General features: G+C 50.8%; 1 protein-coding gene across 3 annotated transcripts in view; it reads right to left on the reverse strand.

Moving 5' to 3' along the window:
* Positions 1 to 7,306: 7,306 nt before the first annotated feature.
* The window catches only part of Dscaml1 (DS cell adhesion molecule like 1), a 321,654-nt gene continuing 304,353 nt past the window's right edge, over positions 7,307 to 24,607 (reverse strand). For all 3 annotated transcript variants that reach the window (XM_047519513.1, XM_047519512.1, XM_047519514.1), the window contains exons 21-33: positions 20,562 to 20,715; positions 18,174 to 18,291; positions 17,678 to 17,841; positions 17,281 to 17,379; positions 16,410 to 16,598; positions 15,636 to 15,923; positions 14,151 to 14,306; positions 12,224 to 12,254; positions 11,936 to 12,054; positions 11,531 to 11,683; positions 10,685 to 10,879; positions 9,890 to 10,201; positions 7,307 to 8,581 (exon numbers count right to left, since the gene is read on the reverse strand). In XM_047519513.1, the coding sequence (XP_047375469.1) occupies positions 8,106 to 8,581; positions 9,890 to 10,201; positions 10,685 to 10,879; positions 11,531 to 11,683; positions 11,936 to 12,054; positions 12,224 to 12,254; positions 14,151 to 14,306; positions 15,636 to 15,923; positions 16,410 to 16,598; positions 17,281 to 17,379; positions 17,678 to 17,841; positions 18,174 to 18,291; positions 20,562 to 20,715 (2,454 nt within the window). In that variant the 3' untranslated portion in view covers positions 7,307 to 8,105. The remainder of the gene's footprint in view (positions 8,582 to 9,889; positions 10,202 to 10,684; positions 10,880 to 11,530; positions 11,684 to 11,935; positions 12,055 to 12,223; positions 12,255 to 14,150; positions 14,307 to 15,635; positions 15,924 to 16,409; positions 16,599 to 17,280; positions 17,380 to 17,677; positions 17,842 to 18,173; positions 18,292 to 20,561; positions 20,716 to 24,607) is intronic.

The following is a 24,607-nucleotide window of genomic DNA, read 5'->3' on the forward strand; positions in this document are numbered from 1 at the left end:
GGTCTCACCAGCAGCTTTTTCAAGGTAGGTAGAAAAGGTGTTGAGAGGTGGAGGACCTTTCACCACCTTGTCCTTACGAATTGAAAAGTCCCCTGTTCCTGCTTTCCTCTCTAATCCCCCACCTACTTGCCCTGCCTGCCTCCCCTCTGGAATTTGCAGGTACATCACAGAATGCTGAGCTAAAAAAGGGAGTGGGAATCAAATGAGGGTTCACATTTTAACCTCTCAGGGCCTTGATTTTTACATCTGTAAGATGGGACTAATAGTGTCTGTCCCATGGTTGTGGGGATTCAAGTTCTCAGAAGAGTGCTGAGCACATAGTAAGGACTCAATAAACATTAGCTGCTGCTATCATGGCCCCTGCGGGAAGTCAGCCATGATTGAGGCCCTGGGACTTCCATGCTTAACGGCCAGTCTTGGACACAGAGAATAAAACAGAAAGGAAGAAGATTGTTAGGGGATTTTGTTCCCCTCAGGGCCAGCTGTGTGTGAGGACACAGGCTCAGTCACTTGATGTAGTGTCCAGACTCCCTGTAGAACCACTGGTTGGCCGCTGTGGACACCTGGGCCCAGGATGGGAAGGGGCAAAGGTAGGGAGGAGAGAATGGACTCTTTGGCTTAACTATGTTATCTTGGGATGAAAGTCGGGCTCAGTCTCTGTGTTGTACCTCCAGAAGTCTTGGGTTCAGATTCTGTCTGCCATTTACCAGCAAAGCCACTTTGGGGAATGGTTCCTCTTCAGGTCTCAGTTTGCTTATTTGTACAATGAAGCTGAAAACCCTCACACTGAGATTATTAGTGTAATGACCTGCATCAGGTGTGCTGGAGGAAGCGCTCTCTAGACGGCAGCATGCTGTAGAAATGCAGGTTGTTACCCAGCATCTGCTTGAGTCTTCCAAGCAGGGCACTTATCACCCCAGACGGGCCGATTCTGCTGTTGGAAGGCTGTGAGCTGGTGTGAGGAGTCTTCTCTTTTTCCTGGACTTGCACAGCCCTGTTGCCCTATTGCTTCCTGGAGAAAGTACCAGGCCCTGGAGCTGCAACAGCACCCACTGGGCTGTGACCAATAGAGGTGAGTGGGGACAGTGTCTGGGTGCTCCCCACTCTCAGGAACCTCCTCCTGGGGAAGGAGGAGCTGTGGGATGGGGGTTGAGTCACAGAATGGTGCCTCTGTTAGCGTACCACCTCTGTGCTTTGGACAACAACTGACTGTCCAGAGACTGAGCCTTGGCACTTTCATCTGAGGGTAGATTCCAGGCCCTCCAAGGAAGCCCACTGGACTGCCTGTCTCCCTTGCCCCAGCTCCTGGTGCCTCGTGAAGAGTGAAGCACACAGCAGTTGCTCTGTAAGCAGCAGGAAACTTTACCTAGGGCCAGAGTCCAGTCCTTCCCTGCCTCTCTGGGCCCTTTCCTTCAAGCTCCCAATGCGTGCTGCCCCTGTGACCCTGCAGTGCCCCGTCTCCTACCTCTGTATGGAGCCTGTACCTATCCTACCCCTGCTGGGCTCTGTAGGCTGCTCTCTCCAGGCTCCATGACCAGGGGTTCTGTGGGATCAGGCAGGGCAGTGGAAATACCCCTGCTGCCAGCCACACCCCCAACCCCACCACCACTCCACCCAGAGGAACTGCTCTCTTCCTGTTCCAGCTCCTTGAAGGGTCTCCGTCTGAGAGGTGCAGGGAAGAAGGCGTGGGGGGTCATGTGCTATCCAAATACTTAGGGAGGAGAAGGCAAGAGCTTCCAGGTTTGTAGCCTACAGGTGTCACAGTGTCATGCCCTCTCTGGGTGCTCCAGGAGGGATGACAGCACACAGTGCCCGGTGGGTAGCTTGGGTTCAGCCTTCATGCCGGGCATTGGCTCTGAAGCACGGCGGCCACAGCGGTGGGTGGTGGTGACCACTCAGGTGCTGAGCCTGGATGCATCGCTCCGAGTCCTCACGGAGATGACCATGTATCACCAAAGCACTGGTGTGGTCTGGGCAACCATAGACACATGAGGCCTGACCAAAAATGGCAGGGTCTCCTCCACTTGCCAGGAAGTGTGGCACCACCATCTCTGTTCTTACTATCTCCTTCTACTCATATTTCCTACTATTACCCTTCATCTCTCTTTATCTAATACGTTATGTGCCTAATAAGTTAGGCACTGTCATGGGTGTAACTGGGAAGAAATGGAACTGTTCTTTGCTTTTGGGAAGATTGTCAGCTAAGAACAGTGTTCAAAGACCATGGTGGAGAGCTGCCATGTTGGGGAGGAATCAGACTTTTTTGTGGGCCCTGAAGGAATGAGTATTGGGAGTATAAGTCAGTGGGGTGGGGAGATGCCCAAGTTTAGGGAGACTTTGGGAGCAGAAGTGTCCAAAGATGAAATATGTGTTGCAGGCATCTTGTTTTGTGTTCTGTTGCTATAACAAAATACTTGAGGCCAGGTAATTTATAAAGAATAGACGTTTATTTGGCGTGCGATTCTGGAGACTGGAAAGTCCAAGCACTCGGTGCTAACATCTGCTTAGCATCTGGTGAGGGCCTTCTTGTTGCATCATAACATGACAGAGGGCATCACATAGACATAGCACACAAATGTGCTAGCTTGGCTCTCTGTCCTCTTATTTACTTTCCAAAGGCCCCAACTCCAAATACCACTAATATATAACTTCAGGATTTGTTTCCAAAACATGAACCTGTGGGGGACACATTCCAACCATGATGAGAGGTATGCACGTGAAAGCGAGACAACCCTTGAGGATTGCAGAAGAAATTTAAGATTTGGATGGAAGCCTGGACAAGGTGACCTTGAAGGTCTCTTTGAGCCCTGAGAAGCTCTGATTCTGAGACAATGAAACCAAACATGGATCACCTCCAGGGTGACACGCAGCTAGCAGCTGTTGCCTCTTCTGCCTGAAAGCTTTGCTGTCACTGCCTGAGAGAAGACGTGGTTTCTAGGAGGAAGGACAGAGCCCTGACTCAATGCTCCAGTCCAGCTTGGCCCTTCCGTGCTTCTTCCTTACACATCACAGATGTCCTCCTCTTCCCTGAGCTTCCAAGTGACTACTCTCCATCCCTGTGACTGCACTGGAACTCATAGGGGAAGGGAGTGCATGGGAGAAGACCCAGGGACCTGGGCTCTCAAGGGAGGATTTCCATGGAGAGCCAAGTGCCTCTTCATCTTCTGAATAAATTAAGACAATGCTAGCAATTTAAAAAATAAACTCAAACCTCAGAGAATTAGTACATTAAATGTTTATTTCTTGCTCACATAAAGTCCAGTTGGCACTGGTGGGGGCAAAAGGGCCTCTGCTCTGAACATATGTACAGGCTGACAGAAGCTCTGCTGTCTTCAGAGAGTGACTTCTAAGCTCACTTTGGGTATTGACATTCAGTCAGAGAGAGTGGAGGGTGACTGGGAGAATTTTGAGGATCAGCCTGCAAATAACACCTATCATTTCTGCCACATCCCACTGGTCAGCATCATCTGGTGGCCCCATCTAGCAGTCATAGGGTGAGGAGAGGGGGCGGTCAGCCACTTTCCAGAAACAATGTGCTATAAGGGGAACATGAGGCTTTGGCAGACAGCTAGTCTTCCTGGATGTCCCTTCTATCCCCAGCTTCCCTCCTGGGACCTCTGCTAATTTGCACCCACGCCAGTGGGCCCTTGAGAGCAGAAAGAGACAGGTCCTTTGCTTTTCCAGTGCCTAGCTCACTGCCAGGCCTTTGGAAATGCTCAGGTGTGTTTTGTGATGAACCAATGCTTGGGTATCATTTTGCTTGTTATACAGATGCCTGGCCAGGTGCCATGGCCCATGCCTGTAATTCCAGTGGCTGGGGAGGCTGAGGCTGGAGGATTGCAAGTTCAAAGCCAGCTCAGCAACTTAGTGAGGCCCTAAGCAACTCAGTGAGACCCTGTCTCTAAATGAAATAAAAAAAGGACTGGGGATGTGACTCAGTGGTTAAGTGCCCCTGGGTTCAACCCCCAGTACCAAAATTAAAAAAAAAATACAAAATTTAAAAAAAAAATCTGTATTTTTTGCCTTGTAGAAAATAGTTTGGCAATTCCTCAAAAAACTAAAAATAGAATTGCCATATGATTAAGCAAATCAACTTCTGGGTATAAACCCCAGAGAATTGAAAGCAGGGACTCAACAGATACATATATACCCCTCTTCACAGCAGCATTTTGTACTCGTGAAAATGTGGAAACAAACCAAGTGTCCATCAACAGATGAATGGATAAACAAAATGTGGTAAATACATACAATGAACTATTATTCAACTTTAAATATTAGTGAAATTCCAATATAAGCTAGAACATGGAGGAAGCTTGCAGGCATTCTGCTAAATGAGATAAGCTAGTTAGAAAAGGAAAAATGCTCTATATCCACTTGTATGTGGTACCCAGTGGAGGTATAGAGATGGAAGGTAGAGAGTGGTTGCCAGGGGCTGGTGGTACTGGGTTATGGGATGGCAGAGAGTTATGGGGGGGGCGGAGTTTCCATTTGGGATAATGTAAAAGTTCTGGAAATGAAAGTGGGAATTGTTACAATAAGGAGAGTGTGCTTAATACTGCTGAATTGTACATTTTAAAAATGATTAAAATGGTAAATTTTAGGGTATATATCTTTTTCCATGGTAAAAATGTAAATATCTGGAATGCATGACTACAAATTCTGATTCAGTTAGAATTGTTAAGATCTGAGCTTCTATATTTTTTAATAAGCTCTTTCAGTTAATCTGATATGCTGCTAAATTTGAGGCTCAGTAGTTTAGCTCTGGCTTTGGCAGATGGGGAGGACAACGGGTGGTCTCTCTATGGCCTTCTTGAAAGAAAGTTTTTTTTTTTTTTTTTTTTTTTTTGGTAGTACTGGGGGTTGAACCTGTGGCTTTGCACATGCTTAGAAAGTACTCCACCACTGAGCTATTCCCCCAGCCCTCATGGTCCTCTAGAGGAGGGCTTCTTAAACTTTAATGTGCATATGGGTCCCATGGAACTTAGCTAAAATGCACCTTCTGACTCAGTGGTCTGGGTTGAGGCCTGAGATTTTACATTTCTTACAAGCTCCCGGTGATGCTGATACTACTGGTCCATGAACCACACTTTGAGGATTGAGTCTCTCAAGGTGGCCTTGTCTGTTGGGACAAAAAAGAGATCTGGAAAAGAGATATCTGATGATTCAGGTGATTGCTCCAGAAAGAGTGGCGATGCTGATCTGGGGATGAGCGACAAGGAGCAGGGGTTTCACTGCTTTGTGACTTCTCTTTTGGGTGTGGTTCAAACTGTCAGCCTCTGGCTTAGTTAGTATCAAGTTTAGAGATCATTAGCAAATAAAATTGCCTGGATTTTGCAAAAGCCCGTCTGAATTACAGACCTTGTACTTTATAGTAAGGGGCCCAGTTCAGTTGAACGTAAGTTAAACTGGCTCGTGTTTCGTGTTGCTCAATCCCTCTCAAATCACACAGTCCTTCTCAAGCCCCAGGCCTTCTCCACCAGCGCCCCAGAGCTGATGATCCCACCCCTTCTACCGTGTCCCCCGAGGAAAGTACATCAGAGCTTCATGTTGCATTTGGCCCTGTGTATTTGCTCACCTGCTTGAATCATTTACTAGGAGTTTCATATCAATTGCTTACCTACTTACTTGTATGTCCAGCTTGCATCCCGGGATCTGGCAGACTCTTCACCTGGCAGCATCTTTGAGGCAGAACTGAAACTCAGACTTTACTTAGCAAAACATCAGGTAATATGGCCCAGTAGCCCAGGAAAAAGTCACTTATGATTTAGGGCTCGTTCCATCTCTTGCTCCTCTAACCATGGATAACTCCTAAAAGTCCCAGTTTTCTCACCTGTTAAGTGGAAATTACAACTTTCTGTACAGATTTACAGTGAGGTTACAAGAGGTTACAGTGAGGAATGTGCTCTGCTCAACACCTGGCATATAGTGTAGGGTTCCACAATGTATTTTCATGACAGTGTCCCCTTTGAAGCACTTAGGCTGGTCACTCCATCCTCTATCCACTCTGGCGTCTGTTGTTCATTGTGCTGACAGAAATTTGAATCTGATTCCTGTTTGTTTCTTCAGTATCCAGCATGTGGGGGAGTGCTGAGGCTGTTGGGGTGAGGCGTTGCACTCTCAAGTTCTAGGCTGGACTCGCAGGTTTGATCATTGTGCTTGCAGTTCTGGAGAAGACCTGCAGATGGCGCACACAGCCCTGAGAGGCATGCAGTCCTAGAGATGAGATGAAGCTAAGCCAGCACCAGGAGCCTGAAATGTAGGACTTTGGTTTTCAGGATGCTGTTAGTTGGTTTTCCAGGCTGGGTCATGGGTGTGGGGGCTGACTTGGGCATGTCCCCATGAGCCTAGGAATCGCTCCAGAGTACAGGATCTCTGGTCCTCTTATGGTGCTGACCTTCCTTACCTGATGATACTTATTCATGTATAGGACTCTGCATCCTGCACAGGGTGCTCAGAGAATGTTTGTGGACTGGATTGTTTAGAAGGCACTTCTTTTAAAGGTTGTGCATCCCAGGCAGGGTCTCATGGTGGCCCGAGCTGGTAGATGTGATCCACCTGCACAAATTCCCCCGCACTCCACTGCAACCTTTAGCCTCCTTCCCAGCTCCTCTTTCATCAGTAGGGGGCAGTAGGTCCCAGACTCACCTTCCTTCCAGATTCCTGACCCACAATTCAATCTCAGCTTTGCTCAGCTCAGGAGCCCCCATTGTACTTCTTAGGTGCACTTGCTTTTCATCCAGGGGCCAGACTGCACTGAGGGAGAGAGTTCCACAGAACTCATGTCCCTAGGCTTTTCCTAGACTGCTGGCCAAGGCTTTTTCCTCTCCTTTGCCTCTGCAAACCTTAGCGTCCACAGAGGCCCAACTCACAGGCCACTTACCTGTGATGTGTTCTGTACCCTCTGGCTGGGAACAGCCCTGCTGTACACCACAGGTCCCTGCTCCTCCCTGTGGATGCCTTTCCTTATACCTGACCATCTAGTCACCAACTCAAGACCAGGGGAGGTGCCTGGTATGTCTTCAGGCCTGATTCTCTTGAGCTGAACTTCATTCCTCCTCCCCTTGAACCCCTTCTGACCTCCACAGATATCTCTCCTACTCCCTCTGGCCTTACCTTGCCCTAGGACCAGCCCAGAACTTCAGGTCATGCCTGATCCCCATGGTATGTATGACCTCTCCTTCCCCACTCCCAACTTACAGGCATCTCACACATAACTGTTTGCTGGAGGTTCACCTAGCCACGCCCCCTGGTGACTCTGCGTGCAACCCCATCCCAGGCTCCCCAGCTCTCACCAAGGTTGCCTTATTCCATGGGCTACAAGTTTCCCTCAATTTACACATAAGGATTGTGACTCAGAGGGGTTTGGGCACTTGCTCCGAGCTACAGAACTGGTCTTAGGGCCCAGCACAGGTCTGAGAACGATGGAAGCACCTTGGCCAACTGAAGCCTTTTAAAAAGCTTCACTTGCCGAGCATCGGAAATTTAAACCTGGGACAGGGGTTTCTCCACCCTCCTCATTGGCCCTCGCCAGATGGGAAAAAAGCCACACGTAGAAACATAACCTTTATTGCACACGGCGCTGGGTCTTTTTTCATAGAAAAAGGTATTAACACATAAGCATCTGCAAATTGAAGCAACTCCTGGTTTTCTTGGAACAGTAAAATCGCATGCAGTGTCTCTGAGTTGGGATTTTGGTCTTTGTCAAAACCACCTAGATTGGGCAGGGGTGAGTAGAAGGGAAAAAAATTGCTGTCTTTGTGCCTCTGTCTCAAAAGAAGGTGAGAGAAATATATAGATATATAGCCTGTTGTTGTGTTCCTATGCCTCTATATAAGTATATATCTCTCCACACATATTTTGTGGGGTGCGGGATTTGACTGGTATGGTCAAATTCTTTGTGCCCTGGCTTCATGGAGAAGAAGAAAATAGTTTCATTTGTACAAAAGAGTTCTATGTACAAGCGTTCATGACTTGGGTTTTTTTTGTTGTTGTTGGTTGGTTTTTGTCTGTCGGTTTAATATAAATAATGCAGGAAACAGCCAAGTTGGTGAGTGAGGGCTGGAGACGCCGGGGTCGGGGCGTGGGGTACTCTGCTGGCGGTGCCCCTACACCAGGGTGTAGGATTTGGAGTAGGCCCCGGCCCCCTGCTTCTGTGACCGCCCTACCCCTGAGGTGCTCATCTCGAGGAGTGAGTCCCTGGAGCCCCCCATTTTGGTGTGTGGGCCCCCGGCCCGTGGAGGCTCAGTGCTGGGGGCCGGCGGGGCAGCGCTTGGGGCAGCGGGGGGCTCGGCGGGTGTGGTGCCAGGTGCTGGGGGTGCCGTGCCAGCTGGGGGGGCTGGCATGGCCAGAGTCCTCTGAGGTAAGGTGGCTGTGGTGGCAGCAGCGGGGGCCCCTGGGTGTGGGAGGCCCAAGGGCTTGCTGGCAGGGTCCAGGGTCAGGTGGCGAGCCTGTGTGTGATAGGTTCGAGCCAGGTTCCTGATGGAGGCCTCTCGGGGTGGGACCACAGGGCAGGGCTCACGCCCGTCAGCCTTTCGAAAGAAGGCCTCCGACTTGGCATACAAGGGCAGGTTGCAGTAGTCACCTGGAATCAGAGGCAGAGGATGTAAGAGATGGAGGCCTTGGGGACATGCTCATTTAACCCCTGTCCCATCCCCACCAGATATGGTATGTGACCTCCCCAAGCCTCAACATCCTTATCTGTGAAATGGGGATGACCATCATTCCCTCCAGGATTACTACGAAGAGTAAAGGAGATACAGTTCATGAACTGCTTCAAAACAGTAGCTGGCACATAGAGTAGGGCTCAATAAACTGATGTGTCCTTCTCAGTCATCCCTGAGGCTGGTCGGCCCCCAGTGTGGAGGACCCATGGAGGAAAGGGACATCGCTCCCTGTCACTTCCCCCAGTAAGCCTGACTCTGTCCGCCAAGGAAGGCAAGGCCTCCCCATCTTTCCCATGACAACCTTCCAGATGTTTGAAGTCAGTCCCAAGTCCCCACTGCTCCTCTGGTTCCTTCTTCCCCAGTGGAATGTTCATGTTCCTAATTTCTGAAACTACATGCTCCCAGGCCTCTGCTCGGGTCCCTGTGCTCTGAGTACCCGCCTGTGAAGGTGCTCTATCAATTGGTGGCTGTGCTGGGCCCTCTCCTTATGCTCTCTGGGTTAGTTCATGCTCACCTACATTTTGCAAGTGAGGGAACTGAGATTCAGACAGACTAAATAACCTATGGAAATTTGCCCAGCTAGAAGGGGTGGGGCATCATTCAGGGCCACGAGTCTCTAAGTCCTTCACTTTTCATGACTCGAGCTCTCCTCTAGGTAAACCTCGGCACAGCCAGGCAGACTCTCCATTGCACACAGTGATACCGTGTCTGCTGCTGGACCATCCCGGTAATCTTCCACAGCCTGCACACCGTAAGGTCTGACCACTTGAGCTGAACTGCCAGCTTGCTCCTTTGGATCTGGATTAACTTCAAACAGCACTGAGACCAGAGGCCACTGGGCAGCTGACCCCATAAAGGGTCTCTTTCCATGTTAACACAACTTTGATTCAGGGAATGATCAATGCCTAAGGAGACCCTCTATGCATCTGTCATGTACATAATTTCTAAAGGCCATTATGACAAGGCAAAGTACATACTACCATTTGCATTTTATAAATGAGAAAATTAGGGCCAGAGAGGTTGAATGACTTGCCCAGGGTCACAGAGCTCTTAAGAAGTTGAGCCGGGATGTGGGTACTCTGCTGCCTGCTCCCAGGTTCTTGCTCTCTGCACTGCCCTGCATTGCCAAGGAGCCACGTTGGGTTAGCCAGATGCAGGTGATGGCGGGACAAGCTCTAACCAGGGCTCAGGGCGCACACGGCAGGGGAGGTGATCTGAGCACTCACTCTTGTTGGCGCGGTGGGGGATGGGCACAGCCACATTTTTGCCCCGGTCAGCATCCTGGGGCTTGGGTGGGGAGGCGGTAAAGCGGCAGATGCCAGGCTCTGAGGGCGTGCTCATGGACGTCATGCTGTCTGCGTTCTCGTTGGTGCCTGTGGTCATCTGGTCAGAGGAGCTGTCAGAGATGAAGCACTCCGTGATCTCGAACTTGGCATGCTGCAGCTGCTCCTCTAGCTTGGCGTGCTCGTAGGCCCGGGCCAGCTCCTCGTAGGTGGAAGAGGCACTCTCCGTGGACACCATGCTGTTCCGTCCTTTGTCTGGGGACACGGAAAGTGTGGGGTTAAGAGGAGAGGAGTGCGTTAGGGAGAGAAGGGGTGAATGAAACCAGACTGAGTAAATCCCCGACCCCTAACCACACTGGGCATCTGAAAGCCAGGCCACGGAGCCTGAAGGCCAGGCAAGAGATCCTGCTCCTTTCCTCTGAGGCTGGCAGTGGTGGCATGTGTGGGATCATTGGCTAAGAAAGGAAAAGAGCTTTCATTCTTGAAAATAAGCAATAACCCCCTGGAATACTCAGCCTGTTCTCCAACAAATGTCCAGTGCGTCATTTTCTCTAACAATATTTGGGGAGAGCAAAATGAAATCCTCGACCGAGTGGTGTTTTTGTCCCAGTCACACAGTGAGTTAGTGGACAGCTGGGAATGAAAGTGACTTGTGCTGCGGACCCCATAGGCTGGTGCAGATGAATGATGGGGAACTAGAGGAGGATGGGCAGGGTGCGGACAGGGCGATAGGCACACCTGTGTCCTGGGACAGACTGGCGCTGTAGCTGTCGCTCTCTGTGACAGTGACACCATGCTGGGAGCCCACAGTGCGCCAGTCAGAGGTGAGGGTGCGGGCAGGTGTGGAGGCCTGGCACTTGGTCAAGGTCCACTGGCTTGAGTACCGGTTCCGGGTGCTGTGGGCTGACTTCACATTCTTCCTGGACACTGGATCTGCACAGAAGGAAACAGGAGATGGCACCCTCCAGCTGAGGGCACTTGGGCATGGGCAGCTGGTACTTAGCACAGAGGGCAGTGGGAGCAAGGGCAGAGGCAGAAGGCACACAGGAACTCCTTGGGAATGCTACCAGCCCACCTGACATTGTATGGCCCCAGAAGAGAAGAACAACAGAGTCAAGGCGTGGGGCAGGGGGCAACGACCTTACCCCACCCCATCTTTTCCTTCCATCTGGTAAAGAATGTGGCGCTCTCTCCTGCTGCCTCCTGCCTGTCCATTCATTCCCAACAGGCCTTGATATATTTCATCCTTGTGTCCAGAGTCACAGAGTTTGAGACAGAGGGCCCTTGGAGACCAAGAATATCTGACTCTTGCTCTAAATTTCTAGGTAAGGAATCTGAGGCCCAGAGAAAGAAGGCTAGTGATATGCCCAAGATCGCAGCCAGCAAATCTGCAATCGAGGTGTCCAGACTCGAATTCCGGTGCCCCTTCCCTTCTTCCATTTCATCCTCATCTGCCCTACCTTTCTTTCCTTCTTCTTCTTCTTATTTTTTTTTTTTTTTTTTTTTTTTTATCACCTTTGCCCCTTGCTTTGCCCAGGAACCCCTGTGTGAGAAGAAGGCTGTCTCCCTGGGGATATTGCATACTGGTTCCTGGCCGGATGTCAGACATGTCGATGAGGGGTCCTGTACTCTGGATGAGGGCTGGGTGGTGCAGGGAGACACCAGTACAGAAGCTCTGTGGGTTGACAGCTTGGCTGAACTCAGCGTCCGTCACAGGGATGGTGGCCTTATCATCTCCTAGAGGAAGAAGGACAATCATGAGGAGCTTTTTCTGAATTTCTCTGTCTCTACCCACTGCTAAGTCCCCAAAATAAGAGGAAAAAAAGCCTCAAGAAGAACTACAGTGAGCTTCAGGGCTGCTGAGTTGTTGATGGGGCAGCCGCTGGATCCTTGGGTGCTGTCGTGAAGGTTGCTGGCTGCCCCCATGGTGGGTGGCCTGGGGAAGCACATCTAGAGTAGGGCAGAGAGCTTGTGGCACCTGTCACTCACCCAATTGTTTGATGCCCTCCTTGTCCTCAATGAGCAGCTGGACTCTAGGGATGTCAATGTGTAGCCGAGGGCCCTGGGGTGGCCCTTTCACGGGGGTGTCAAAACTTCGATTGTTCTTGCTGTGGGAAGAAGGAAAGGAGCCATTAAAGAATTGAGAGAGGGTCCTTTGCAGGAAAGTGGGATCTTAGAAGCCTGTCTCTTATTCTGGGAGTGAAGAGGGAGGCCCCTATGTCCCCTGCATGGGAAAAGGGGAGGGGAGGGGAGAGGAAGCAACTGTATAATACCCACCTTATCAGCATTTCTGCTAAACTCTTTGCATCTGTAAAACAGTAGAGAGAGAGAGAGAGGGTGGGGTGAGAATGGGATTTGAGTAGGATGACAATGGAAGAGGCATGGGGAATGAGGTGGGAGAATTCCCTAAAACATGGATGATCTTCTAAGAAGCAGAGGGGGAAATGTAAGAGCCTATGATACAGCCCAAAACATGATAAGGGTTCTAGTTCCCAGTTCAGGATTTGGTTCAGGTCTGCTTTCCTTCTATCAGATATTTTGTCCATGAGGGAGGTCTTTCCTGAAGATCAGGAGTCATACTATGTACTCTATTGCTTTGTGAATGGACTCTAGTTAAACAAGACACCATGACAGGCAAGAAACAGGCACCAGTGGAAGATCTATCCTCAGTTATCTGGGGAGAGGAGAGAGTGGAGGATGAGGTGGAGGATGAGGTGGAGGTGATCAATGGGAATCCTGAGATGACTAAACTTTCATATAAACAAAGAGCCTTCACTTCTTCCTCTAGGGCATCTGTCCCCCAAAAGTTTGTGCATGGATTTGGGAGTCCCTGCTTTATCTCAGAGGGACTTTGAATATGACCTGAACTCTCAGGTTGTGATATTGGAAGAAAGGAGAATCAAAGTGCCTACTTAATCTGTTAGATTCCTGATAATTGAGGATGATCTATCAGAGTGAATCTGGATAGCTACATGCATACATCCAAACTTCCAACCATCTAACCATTTATCCATCCATTCATCCATCCATCCACCCATCCATCCATCCATCCATATATCCAACTATCCATTCATTCACCCATCCACCTATCCAAGCATTCATCCATCATCTACTTATCCATCCATCCATCAATCCATTATCCTTCCATTCATCCATTTACCCACTGATACAACTATCAATCTCTCCAACCATTTAATCACTCATCCAATAATTTATCCAACTATCTACATATCCATCCAACCATGCATTCAGCATACATCCAACCAGCCTTCCATTTATATATTCAGCCTTCTAGTCAACTGTCTAAACCACCATCCAACCACCCATCCAATTATCCCATAAGTCCAACTATTCTTTTATCCAACCATACAACCATCATTCATATTGTCATCCATATAACCATCAAAATATTCATTCATCCATCCATCCATCCTTCCTTCCTTCCTTCCATCCAATCTATTTAATCATTTACTCAAGCATCCAAGCATCCATCCAACCACCTAACCACTCATCCATCTAGTCATCCAGTTATCCATTCATCCATCCACTCCTGAACACTCTGGGAGCATCGGTCTCTTCCTCTTCTGTGATACTGTTGCTCCTGGTTTCTCACGTTAGACGGAACTCTTTAAAGGCATGACCTGTGCCTTCTTCATTCAACTCTATATCCCTCATGTCCGGTAGTATCAGTGATGCAGTGCACTCAATAAGTCTTTCTCAAATGAGTCAGTGAACATTTATGACATAGCAGCTACTAGGTGCCAGATACAATATTAGGCCCTGAGAAATTTGAGGTATTAGAGACTCATTTTTGCCAGACTGGGGTGTTAAGTGCTGGAAATACCTAATATTCAAAATATTTAACACCTGACATGGCATGGAAACTGCCCAGGTAGAACTGAGCAGGGTCCTAGAGACACATATTTAACAACTAACATGGAAATGTCTAAATATTTTGACAACTCAAATGACTTCACCAGTTGGTACCAATTTGTGCCCTGGTTACTGCAGGCACAAAGTCTGGGGACACAGAGAAGAAAGCAAAGAACGACTAAGAAGGCTCCAGAAGTTTTGAGTGGCAGCTCTTCCTTCAAGGGGACATGGGCACTCTCTCTTGTCCAGATGGTGCTGTGAGTCACTGAAATGTGGCTGGTGTGGCCGGGCCAACACCGCCTCCTGGAAAGCCTGTAGGAAACTCCCCCACCTCGGAGTCGCTTCAGCCGCTTCTCTTTCCTCTTCTTGCGCACAATGAAGAGCAGTGCTACCCCTAGTGTGGCCAGGATGACTGGGCAGCCGATGGTGAACAGCTTCTTCACATCGTCCCCTTCACCTTGAGCAGACTTGATGGGTGGGATGGTGCCTGGATGGGAGTAAAGAAGAGAATCGGTGTCCTTTATGAGCCAGGTGCTGTGCAGAGTCCCCTGGATGGGAAAACCCTGTGACATCTCTTGCTGTCTTTGGTCTTGACCTCCATCTCTTGAAACAGAGCCCTGACTCACCCCTATGCTCCCCCAAAGTCTGGTTCTATCAGAATAGCCATGAGCAGTTGTGTAGTTCTTATATTGCCATATATTAAGGACTTCCTGGTACTGTTTTAGAATTATTCCGAAACCTCTCAGAGTAGTTCCCTTCCTCTTGGTGTTCCATGTTCAATCCTAGAGGGTGAATTGGTAGGCTGCAGGTGGGGGAAACAAAGGACAAACAGTAGGGAGCTGTCAGGGCAGTGGGAACCCTGGGCTTCTTTCCCTGCGTGCTTTTCCTGCCTGCCCCTTCCATGGGCAATAGCTGCTAACTTTGGGGGCCTGCGGGAGGCAGTGATGAGCTCTACTGCCAAATAACCCTCTGCCTAACCCTGACCTTGCCTCCTTTCCAAGCTGTGCTTAAGAATCATCACCCCCATGAAGCCTTCCTTGTTTGGGCCCAGCTCCCACCACCAGTTTCTGTTTTTTTTTCAATTTTTGAGACCATGTCTTGCTGTTGCCCAGGTTGACCCCAAACTCCTGGGCTCAAGTGATCCTCCTGTCTCAGCCTCCTGAGTAGCTGAGACTATGGGTATGCACCACTGTGCCTGACTTCCATCTTCTTGTGATACTGTGTTTATTCTGTTTCCGGGACACATAGGTAGACTTATGGAACAGGTTTATGGGTAATAGTGGCCCCCTAAGAATTCAGCCTTCTGGGTCTTTCAGTGGATCTGTGTGCATATGGATGCAGGTATGTGAAGTATTCCTATGTGATAGACACCAGTTAAGTCTTCATCAAATATTTGCATACTTGTCTACATTTCCCAGACTATGAGCAGAAATGATGAGCACCACCTTCTGGCCAAGGCAGTTAAGAACAGATGACTCTTTTCTTTCTTTTCTGAGGCACCTTGGAAGCTTCATGTTCAAGACGGCATAGCTAAAATGTGACCAACCAACCCTCACAGGCTTTAGGAGACAGAGAAAAAAAATCTTATTGAGTGAAGTCACCACATTTTTAGTGTTTGTTACTGCAGCAAGGTGATCCCATCCTGGCTAATGTATCAATATATACCAATCTGCTCTCTCTGCCTACTCCCTCGCCTGTCTGCCAGCCCTTTTCCCTGATGGTATTTCTGCCTATTTTTCTATTTGTCCATCTCTGCCATTCTCCCAGCTTCCTTATTCCACCTTGGGGCTGGCCCCTCTTGCCCTTCCCGACTCACTGCCATCGTAGTCCAGGGTGGCAAACTGGGCTGTCTCGTTGCCGCAGCCAGCGCTGTTGCAAGCCCTCATGCGCAGCTCGTACCACGTGGCCTCTCGCAGTTCTGTCAGAAACACCTCTGTGGAGCTGTTGGCTCGGAGGCCCTGCCAGGCCCAGGTCCCTTTGGGCCGGTACTCCAGTACGATGGCTGTGATGGGGCAGCCCCCGTTGTTCCAGCCCTGCAGGTTAAGCCGAGCATGTGTGGAGTTGATGTGGGTGAAGAGGTGTTGGTCTTTGCTGAAGGAGGGCTCTGGGGGGCCGGAGGGAGAGAGAGGTTAGAGAGCTGGAGAGGGGAGGGAGCACTCATTCCTGCTGGGGAGGATTTTCCCGGGGTGGCTGCGGCTGCAGTGGCTCGGAGGGATCAGTGGTTGGCACAGGTGGGAATGGGCATGCTCTAGAGAATGGAGGAGGAAAAGGAGGAGAGGGAGAAGAGGGCAGAGAAGGGAAGGACCTGGAGAGGTGCCTCTGCAGTGGAGGATGAGCAAAGGGGAGGAAGGAACAGAAGTGCCACCCTTCTGTCACCCCTGGTAGGGAAGTGGGACCATTTTTTCCTGATGATTTTGGCCTCTAGTGGTGGGAACGAGGCTGAGGTTCAACCCTTCAGTCCCCTATGTTTGAAGGTTAGAGGCTGGTCCCCCCTTCCCCATGCCAGCCATCCTCCGCCCCCATGCCCCGGGCTCCACCCCTCCCCCACCCCGACCCTCCTTTCCATCCCCATCCCCGGACTCTGCCTCACCCCGCCCATGGGTCTTGGCCTCGATGATCTCGCTGATGCGCCCAGAGCCCACACTGTTCTTGGCTGCCAGCTTCACCTTGTACCACGTGCCACACTTGAGGCTGTCCAGCTTGAAGGACCGCTCGCTGGAGCTGATGAACACGTCCTTCCATTCCTCGCTGTTGTCCACTGAGTACTGAAGCACAAAGCCTGCCGGGAGGGGCCTGGCTCAGGTGGGCAGGGCAGGGCAGCAGCGCCCAGCCTGGACTCCCCAATGGGCGCTGAGGGGGTGGGGCTCCAGGAGGCGGGCAGAGTGGGGCCTTTGGTCATTGGGAGGGGCATATGCAAATTAGATGGCAACCTGAGGGACCTTGGGTCCAGCCCTGGGTGTTTACAGCTCTCTTTCCTTAGCTCTAGAGTTAGGATCCCTCAGGAAATCAGAGTTGGGAGGTTTGAGAGGGAGCCTATTTATACCCCTGCTACTCCATGGTGTGGGTTGTCCCCTGACCAGAAGTGTCCCTATCGCCTGGGAGCCGTTTGGAAATGTGAATTATCAGCCCCACTCCAGGCCTACAGAATCAGAAATGGAATCTTTCTAAGATCCCTGGTGATTCATATGCACATTCAAATTTCATGGATTTGGAATGTTTATGTCTTTGACAGACTGGGAAATTTGATGCCCAGAGAGGAAAACAGACCTCAGGTCCATCCAGTTCACAAGCGGCACACTTTCCATGCATTTGAGTGCCTCCCCTGTGGTCTGAATACCCCCGCCCCAGATCACTTCCTGGGTGTTACAGGGACAAGTGGTTAGATTGGGTGAAGCCCTTCTCCTGCCCAGGGGCCCCAGGATTCCTTCCCCTCCTCCCTCCTCATCCAGACCCCTTCTCACCTCGGATGGAGCTGCCCCCATTGTCACCTGGAATCCAGGTCAGAGTGATGGATGAAGCGGAGGTTTTGGAGACAGTGAGGCGGGGCTGGTCTGGGGGAACTGTGAGGAAAAGCCACCAGCTCTCAGCACAGAGGTGAACCCCAGTGATGGGTTGTAGGGGTCCCCATGGTGGGAAGCACTGGATCTTCCCTGCTCAGGTCCCCCCACTCTGCTCATTGTCCTCTTCACCCCTCCTGCCTCCTTTCCATCCCCACCTCTGTTCCACCAAGGTCCTCCCTCTCCCACCTGGGGTTTAGTTTTTTCCACCATCAACTAACCCTCTGTCTCTAACGCGGTGGAATTTCTAGTCCTTCTCTGTCCTGTCCCCACCCAAGCCTCCTGCCTCACAGGGTCTCACCTTGCACCAGAAGGTTGACGATGATGGTGTCGAAGCCACCAGTGTTGGTGGCCGTGCAGGTGTAATAGCCCGAGTCCTCGGCCTTCACAGCGCGAAGCAGCAGTGTGCCATTTGTGTGGATGAGCCGGTGCCCGTCCATGGACACGGGGATGGCCGAGTCTTCACTGCCAGGGTGAGAGAGCAGGTGGGTTATGGCAAGCACCCCTCGTCGTGACCATCCTCCCCAGGTGCGTGGGAGTGGAAGGAGGCTTGCTAGGGGACCTGTATTCTTGGGGTTTGCTCAGCTTTTCCTGTGGGTATCTATCCAGTAACTTTGGCCTCTTCAAGGACAGGGAAGGGAGGTCCTTGGCTCCAGACCGAGGGAGCGGCGGGGGCTGCCTGCTGCCTCCAGTGCCGTGCATCCTGGGTCAGGCGGCAACCAAATCAACTGGAAGTCCGCACACCCAGACTCTCCCTTCTCGGGGGTTACCCGTCCCCTCCAGGGCCTGCCACTCACCTGTCCTTGGTCCACTTCACAGCAGGGGCTGGATCTCCCACTGAATTGCAAGGCAGCCGGACGTCTCTCATCCAGGGTGTCGTCACGGTGCCCCCAAATGAGATGATCTTTGCTGGGGCTGCAGGGAAGAGAGGATGAGGGTCACCCCATTTCTACCCTTTAACACTCCCCTGGCCTCTTTCTCGGGGCTCCCTGGATTGCAATTCAAGTCAAGGGAAATTTTGGTAACCCCTGGCTGCCCTGGTGCAGGTCCTGAGGGACAGACCATGACAGGATGGGGTTGGTATGCGGGCCGGAGCCACGTGTGGCAGAGGGGAGAGATGAGGGGCTCAGGACAAGAGCTGACAGGACCTGGGGGCTGACTGGTTTTGGAAGAGATGGGGGCAGGCGAGGATGACTCCCAGGATTCAGGCTGGGCCGACACGGTGGAGATGGTGCCCTGGCGGTGACAAGGCACACTGCAGGAAGGCCGGTGTGGCTGGAGAGGGTGTGGGGCAGCCAGAGTCCAGCGGGGTCCCCACATTCTGGAGCACGAGACAGATATTTGACCCAGAGGCTGATTTGGGAGTAATGGGAAGGGCAGGGCCACCGCCCTGGGGACATTGACATGTAGGCACAGAGGACAGGGCAAGGAATGCCCCCGAGGGGCTGGGAGAACTTGGTAAGTGACACCACAGAAGGCACAGGACGAAGTGCAGGATGTGGGGGCGAGTCAGGTGCCACAGAGATCGTCAGGCCCCACTGAAGGGAACCGAGAGACCCTGCGCCCCAGACGGCCAGAGTGGCCAGGGACCAGCGGCCTCCTCAGCCAGGGGAAATCGTGAAGTGGTTGGGGCCAGTTGAGAGGTTGTGGTGCACGGAGTGGAGGCTGGTTTCCCTGAAGGGGCTGGTGGAGAGTAGGGAGAGTAGGGAAGGTCCGAGGGAGCTGCTGGAGAGAGGAGAGGCCTGCTCCCAGGAAGTGGGGACTGTCCGGTGACCAGAGATGGTAGAGCAGAGGGACCTGCATTACGATGGCCTCCATGGGGCCAGAGAGATGCCTCAGGGCCTCAGGGAGGACATGGGGTTCTCCAGAGACCTGGTTCCAGAGCTGATTCTGACCCAGGCTGGGGCTGTGTGGGTGAGCGTGTACGAGTGGGGAAGGGGGAAAACAGCGCTTGTCTTTCCTACCTCGTTGGGGAGCTGTGAGGGGTGTATAAATGTGTTCTCAGAAGCCCCGTATGGATGCGTTGCATTTAATGTCTACCAGGGCCAGGGCCAGGCTTCTGCCAGTAGCTGGGTCCTGGGACCTCTACCTCTGGGCCAGTGCCAGTTGTCCCACAAAGGCTCTAGGCCTTTTCCCTTCTAAAGGAGCTGAGTTCTAGAGAAGGGGTAGGCAGCACCCCGGGAGGCCGTGTGGAGAGAGCCCGGAAGGGCCAGTCCAGCACTGCCAGGCTGTCTCTCTATGTCTTAGACTCATGGTCACACAGGGGGATAGCAGTGCCCGTTGGTCAGCAGGTGGGAGCCCTGGTCCACCTCAGGACTTCAACTGGATGCTCATTGGTTCTGAGCCAATGGCAGGCAAGGTTGAAGCCTGCCTGAACCAGAGGAAGCCAGAATCACCCCAGGAAGGGCAGCTGGGCCAGGCAGGTACCCTCCCATCCTCGTCCAGGCCCTGGGATCCCAGGGCTATAGAGCCAGATGAGTAAGTAGGGACGGGGGGAGGGGACAGAGTAAGAGGAAGGGAGACCAGAGCCAAGTAGAGGACCTAGAGTCCTGGGCTCGCTGGCCAATTCCTATACCCCAGGACTGGCACAGAGGCCTAGAGCTTCACTACATGGCTGCCTGACTTGGTCTTGGGTGGAGGGCTCAGAAATGCCATTCCTCTGAAGTGTGGGGGTGCATCTCCATGCCACACCCATGCCCGGAGCAGGGATTCAGTGGGGCACACCCTAGGGAGGTCTGATTCAGGCCTAGAACCTGAGCAGGAACCCTCTGCCCGCGGTGTCCGGGCAGCAGCACGGGCTCTAGCATGGACTCTCTTGGGAACCTCAGCTGCTTGGTGGCAGCAGTGCACCCTGCTGAGTCCTCTCTGGTGTCGCTGAGCATGGTGACAAAGGCTCAGCTTTGGGTGAGGGTGAGGGTGGCTCCCCCTTTCAATCCAAACTAAAATTTAACGGGAACATGCTGCAGAGCTGGGAATGGGGCTCCAGCAGCTTGTTGTGTGGTTTTCCTGGAGTCAGGGGGCAGCAGAGGCCCAGTCTTGGTGGAGGCAGGAGGGAGGCAAGTGGCCAGCTCCTCACTGCCACAGGTAAGGCCGAGGGGAGACAGCCCCTGTTTGGGGAGAACGGGAATTCTGGAAGGGAGCTTCTGGAAGCTTCTGCTCATCTACCCCAGCCCCACATATCTCACCCTTGCCGGCAGGCTCGATGGTCACCTTCTCACTGCTGTTTCCCCTGCCGGCGGAGGTGACAGCAGCCACCCACAGCAGGTACTGCTGCCCACGGTTCAGGTGGGCGATGCGGTAGAAGAGCTGCTCTGGACTCGTCTCGTACTCACTGGGAGCCTGTGGGGCAGAGGTGAGGCAGTACTAAGGGCAGACTCAGCTCTGGCCTCCAGCCTGCAGTCTGCCTCAGTGCCTGGAGGAGGGGGCGGGGGCCCAGGTGGGAGGCCAGCTTGCTCTTTCCCAGTTTTGGAGTTGCAGTGGATGGACTTTGTGCTGTTGACGGGAGCTGGCAGGCCTGTCCTGCGGAGCTGCTGGGTCAGCCCCAGTTCCTATCTCCGAGTGTTCTAGGCACTGGCCGCTATGGTTCCAGGCCAGGGAAGGTGGGTGTTTGGGGTGAGATGAGGGTAGTCAGAGAAGGAAGAACAGAGACAGAGGGTCCCAGGGAAGCCCTGAGAAAAGAAAGAGTCTCTGGAAGGAAGTGAAATGACTGTGTTTGCCTTATTAGGGTTGTAGAGGGCTCCCCCAGCTCAGTCAGTCCCAGCCCTGCTTTCTAATTGTGCCCCTTCCTTCTGTAGGAAGGGGCGGGACAGGGAGCTATGGAAGCTTTACTGGGCAGCACTTGATTAGCGATTATTAGTGGTATAGATCGCCATATGTATTTGTAGGTTACATAAATCTATAAATTTTTTTAACCAAATGACAGTTTTGACAAGTTGCCAACAAAACAATATCAGATCCCAGTGGTTTTACCAGTTGCTTTGATGAAAAGATTATGTTGCCTTGGAAACCAGAGGCTCAGATATTGAAATGAATTTGAGAAGGAGCTTTTGATAAGCGCTAGTTTGCAGACCTCCTGTCAGCCTCTTCCCTGGTACAGGCGGGATGGGGCTGACTTTCATTTTATTTTATTTTTTGGGCAGCCGCGGGGAAGGGAGAGGAGGACAGCACCAGGGCCTCTTTGAAATCAGGGCAGAAGTCCAAGGAGGGGGAGCATCCCCCGGAACAGATGGGGGGCCCTGAGGCCAGAGGGAGACAGTAATTAGTTATCTGTGCATCGTGGGATCTTGCCCACATGCTCACATGCACATGGACACGCAGATAGATGCATGCACGCACGTGCAGAGGACAGGCTCCAGAGAGATGTGTGGTCAAGAGGGCCATTCTCCATGCCCCATGGGAGAGCTGAGGGTCCAGTGACAAAACAGCAGAAAGCATCCTTTTGGGTCCTAGACTGTCTGCTGGAAAATGTTACGGAGAAGGTACAGGTGCCCCCGCCATAGTACTCCCTGGCAGACTCCTCCTCCTGCCTCCCTCATGGGAGTCTAGCCTTTAATCCAAGACCTGGTGGGGACAGGTGCAGAGCCACCATGAACCATGGAGGCTGGGAAATCATTTTAAGCTACACCACCCTTGGGTGCTGGTGTATCCAGCCCATGGTTCCTATCTGTGCTGGAAGTCTGGGGTGGTGGCCTGGCTTCAGCACGGGTCTACCCTTCTTACTAGACATGTGACCCATAGTGTGGCCCATGCTCCCCGGGCTGTCTGCATGCTTTCCTGGGAGTTGGGAAGCAATACAGCTCCGCCCACCCCCCATGTTGTAACTGTAAGGTACAATGAAGCAAAGGGTGCACCAGGCCTTTGAAAACTGAGACAGTTCTCTTCTGGGCTTATTTTCGGTGAGGGTGGAGTGTGTTTGTGTGTGTGTATGTATGCATACAAGTGCATGTGTGGAGAAAAGCTGAGTGTGTCAGTGTGTACCTGAGTGTACCTTTCTGTCTACACAGGGCAGGAAAGTTTGACTTCCCCTTAAAGATATTAGCATGCTTTTCAGATCCCAGGTGCCTTCCTTTTAATCTAGACTCCCTACAAATCTCTTGAAATCACTCTTAAAGTACTCAGTCATATCTCCAATTAAGTCTCAGTTGGAGCAAAGGTTTTTAAAACAGGCAAACCATGAAAGAAGAAACTGTAGACCAATATTTATCTGTCTTTCTAATCATAAAATAAAGGCAGAAATTATGAACAGAAACATGTAATTGATAAATTTAAATTCTGTAAAAAGAAATACTATAGTACATCAAAAATAGAATCAAAAGGCAAACAATGACTAGTAAGTACTTGCAATTTGTATGATAGAAAATGGTTATCCTCCTTAATATGTAAAGAACACTTACAAATCAATAAGAAAATATGAGCAACCCTAACAAAAAACAAAGAACATGATTTAACATTATGTAAAAAGAGAAATGTAGCCAATAAAAACAATTGATCTAACCAGTAATCAAGGAAAGGTAATTTCAAATAAGATACCTTTTAAAAATAAAAATCCACTGGTACAAATGCAAACCAAACCAAACCAAACCAAACCAAAGCAAACGCAAAATGAATATAGATGCACAGGACAATGGTGGTGGTTCATATTATACCACAGGTACCTATAACGTTGGTAGAAACAAACATTGGTGAAATTTTCTGAAGGGCAATTTTTAAATATGTAAATAGAACCTTAGGAATATGTACTCTTTGCAACCCAGGAATTTGTATATTTACCCTAATATTAAAATCGGTGCATAAAAACTTTTGTGAAGAATGTTCACTGAAGCATAACTTATGTGGTGAAAGATACATTAAATATAGAATAACAGGAGACTTGTTAAATAGATCATATATAAATGGCCATTCAAGATCATGTTTCAAAAGAATATTTGATGGTGTGGGAAAGTGTCTACATAAATTACATGAAGGAAGCGGATTATGGAACATTATGTGAATTTTATTTTAATTATGGAGGAAAAAAAGCAAACCCTAAGACAACTCATAATAATCTATGTGTGGATCAAAGACTAGAAGGCTGTATACCACAATGTCACCAGTGTTCAGGGAGTGTGAGCACAAGTAACTTTTGCTTTTCTTTTATTCTTTTCCATAATTGACAGAATTTTCCAGAATAAAATAGTATTATTTTTATAATCAGAGGAAAACAACAATTGTATGAAGGTATTTGGGGAAATTTCTACCCAGACTCAGTGCGGCTCAAGCTGTCCTGGAGAATCACTGAGAGTCAGCCTCATGCACAATTTGGTTCTGAGGATTCCACGCAGGCACGCTCACAAACTCCCAGCAGTGTGTGCGAGCACGCGTGGGCTCCCGGGTGTTTGCCTCTAACCCCACACTCACACCCAGGGTTTTGTGTTGTTTGCCTGTACATGTGTGCCCTCACCCCTGGCACTCCGCCAGATCTGTCTTTCATAAATGATCTTTCATAAATGACCTTGTAACGCAGTTGTTTGGAATTTGGAATATATTTGTGCCAACACGAGGTGGTTGGGTCCCTGGGTCCCTCACTGAGCTCAGCCCCAATTCCCTTTCCTCATTCCTGATCTCCCTATGTGACTGAACTGGAGTTCTCATCATACTAGACCTTGTCTGACCCTGGCTTATGGGAATCTTTCCTGGACAGAGGAAGTTCCTACATGTTCAGGACATTAAGAGGACAAAGGCGGGGTCCTGCCTATAGTTTGGATGTCCCCAAAGGTCCATGTGTTGGAAGCTTGGTGCCCAGCTATTGGGAGGAGGTGGAACTGTTAGGAGGTGGGACCAGGTAGAAGGAAGTTAGGTCACTGGGGTGTGCCCTTGAAAGACTCTGGCCCTCTGTCTCTCTTGATGCCTCCAAGCCACCATGAGATGAGTATCTTGCTCTATCACACATTCCCTGCCCTGATGTTCTGTGTCCCCCCAGGTCCAAAGGCAATGGAGCCAAGTAACCATGGACTGAGAATTATGAAACTGTGTGCCCAAATAACCTTTCCTCTTTTTATGTTGATTATGTCAGGTATCTGTCACAGTAATGGAAAACTGACTAACACAGTCTCAGTACCTGCAGCAGCATGAGGAGGGGATGGGAACCAGGAGTTCTGTTCTGGGGCCTTGGAGAGGATCCCCGGCGAGTTGACTGGAGGCTCCTGAAGCCTGAGCTAATGAGGAGGCTTCCAGACACCAATCCCTTTGAAGG

Source organism: Sciurus carolinensis, chromosome 11 (genome assembly GCF_902686445.1).
Source record: "Sciurus carolinensis chromosome 11, mSciCar1.2, whole genome shotgun sequence".
Lineage (NCBI taxonomy): Eukaryota > Metazoa > Chordata > Mammalia > Rodentia > Sciuridae > Sciurus > Sciurus carolinensis.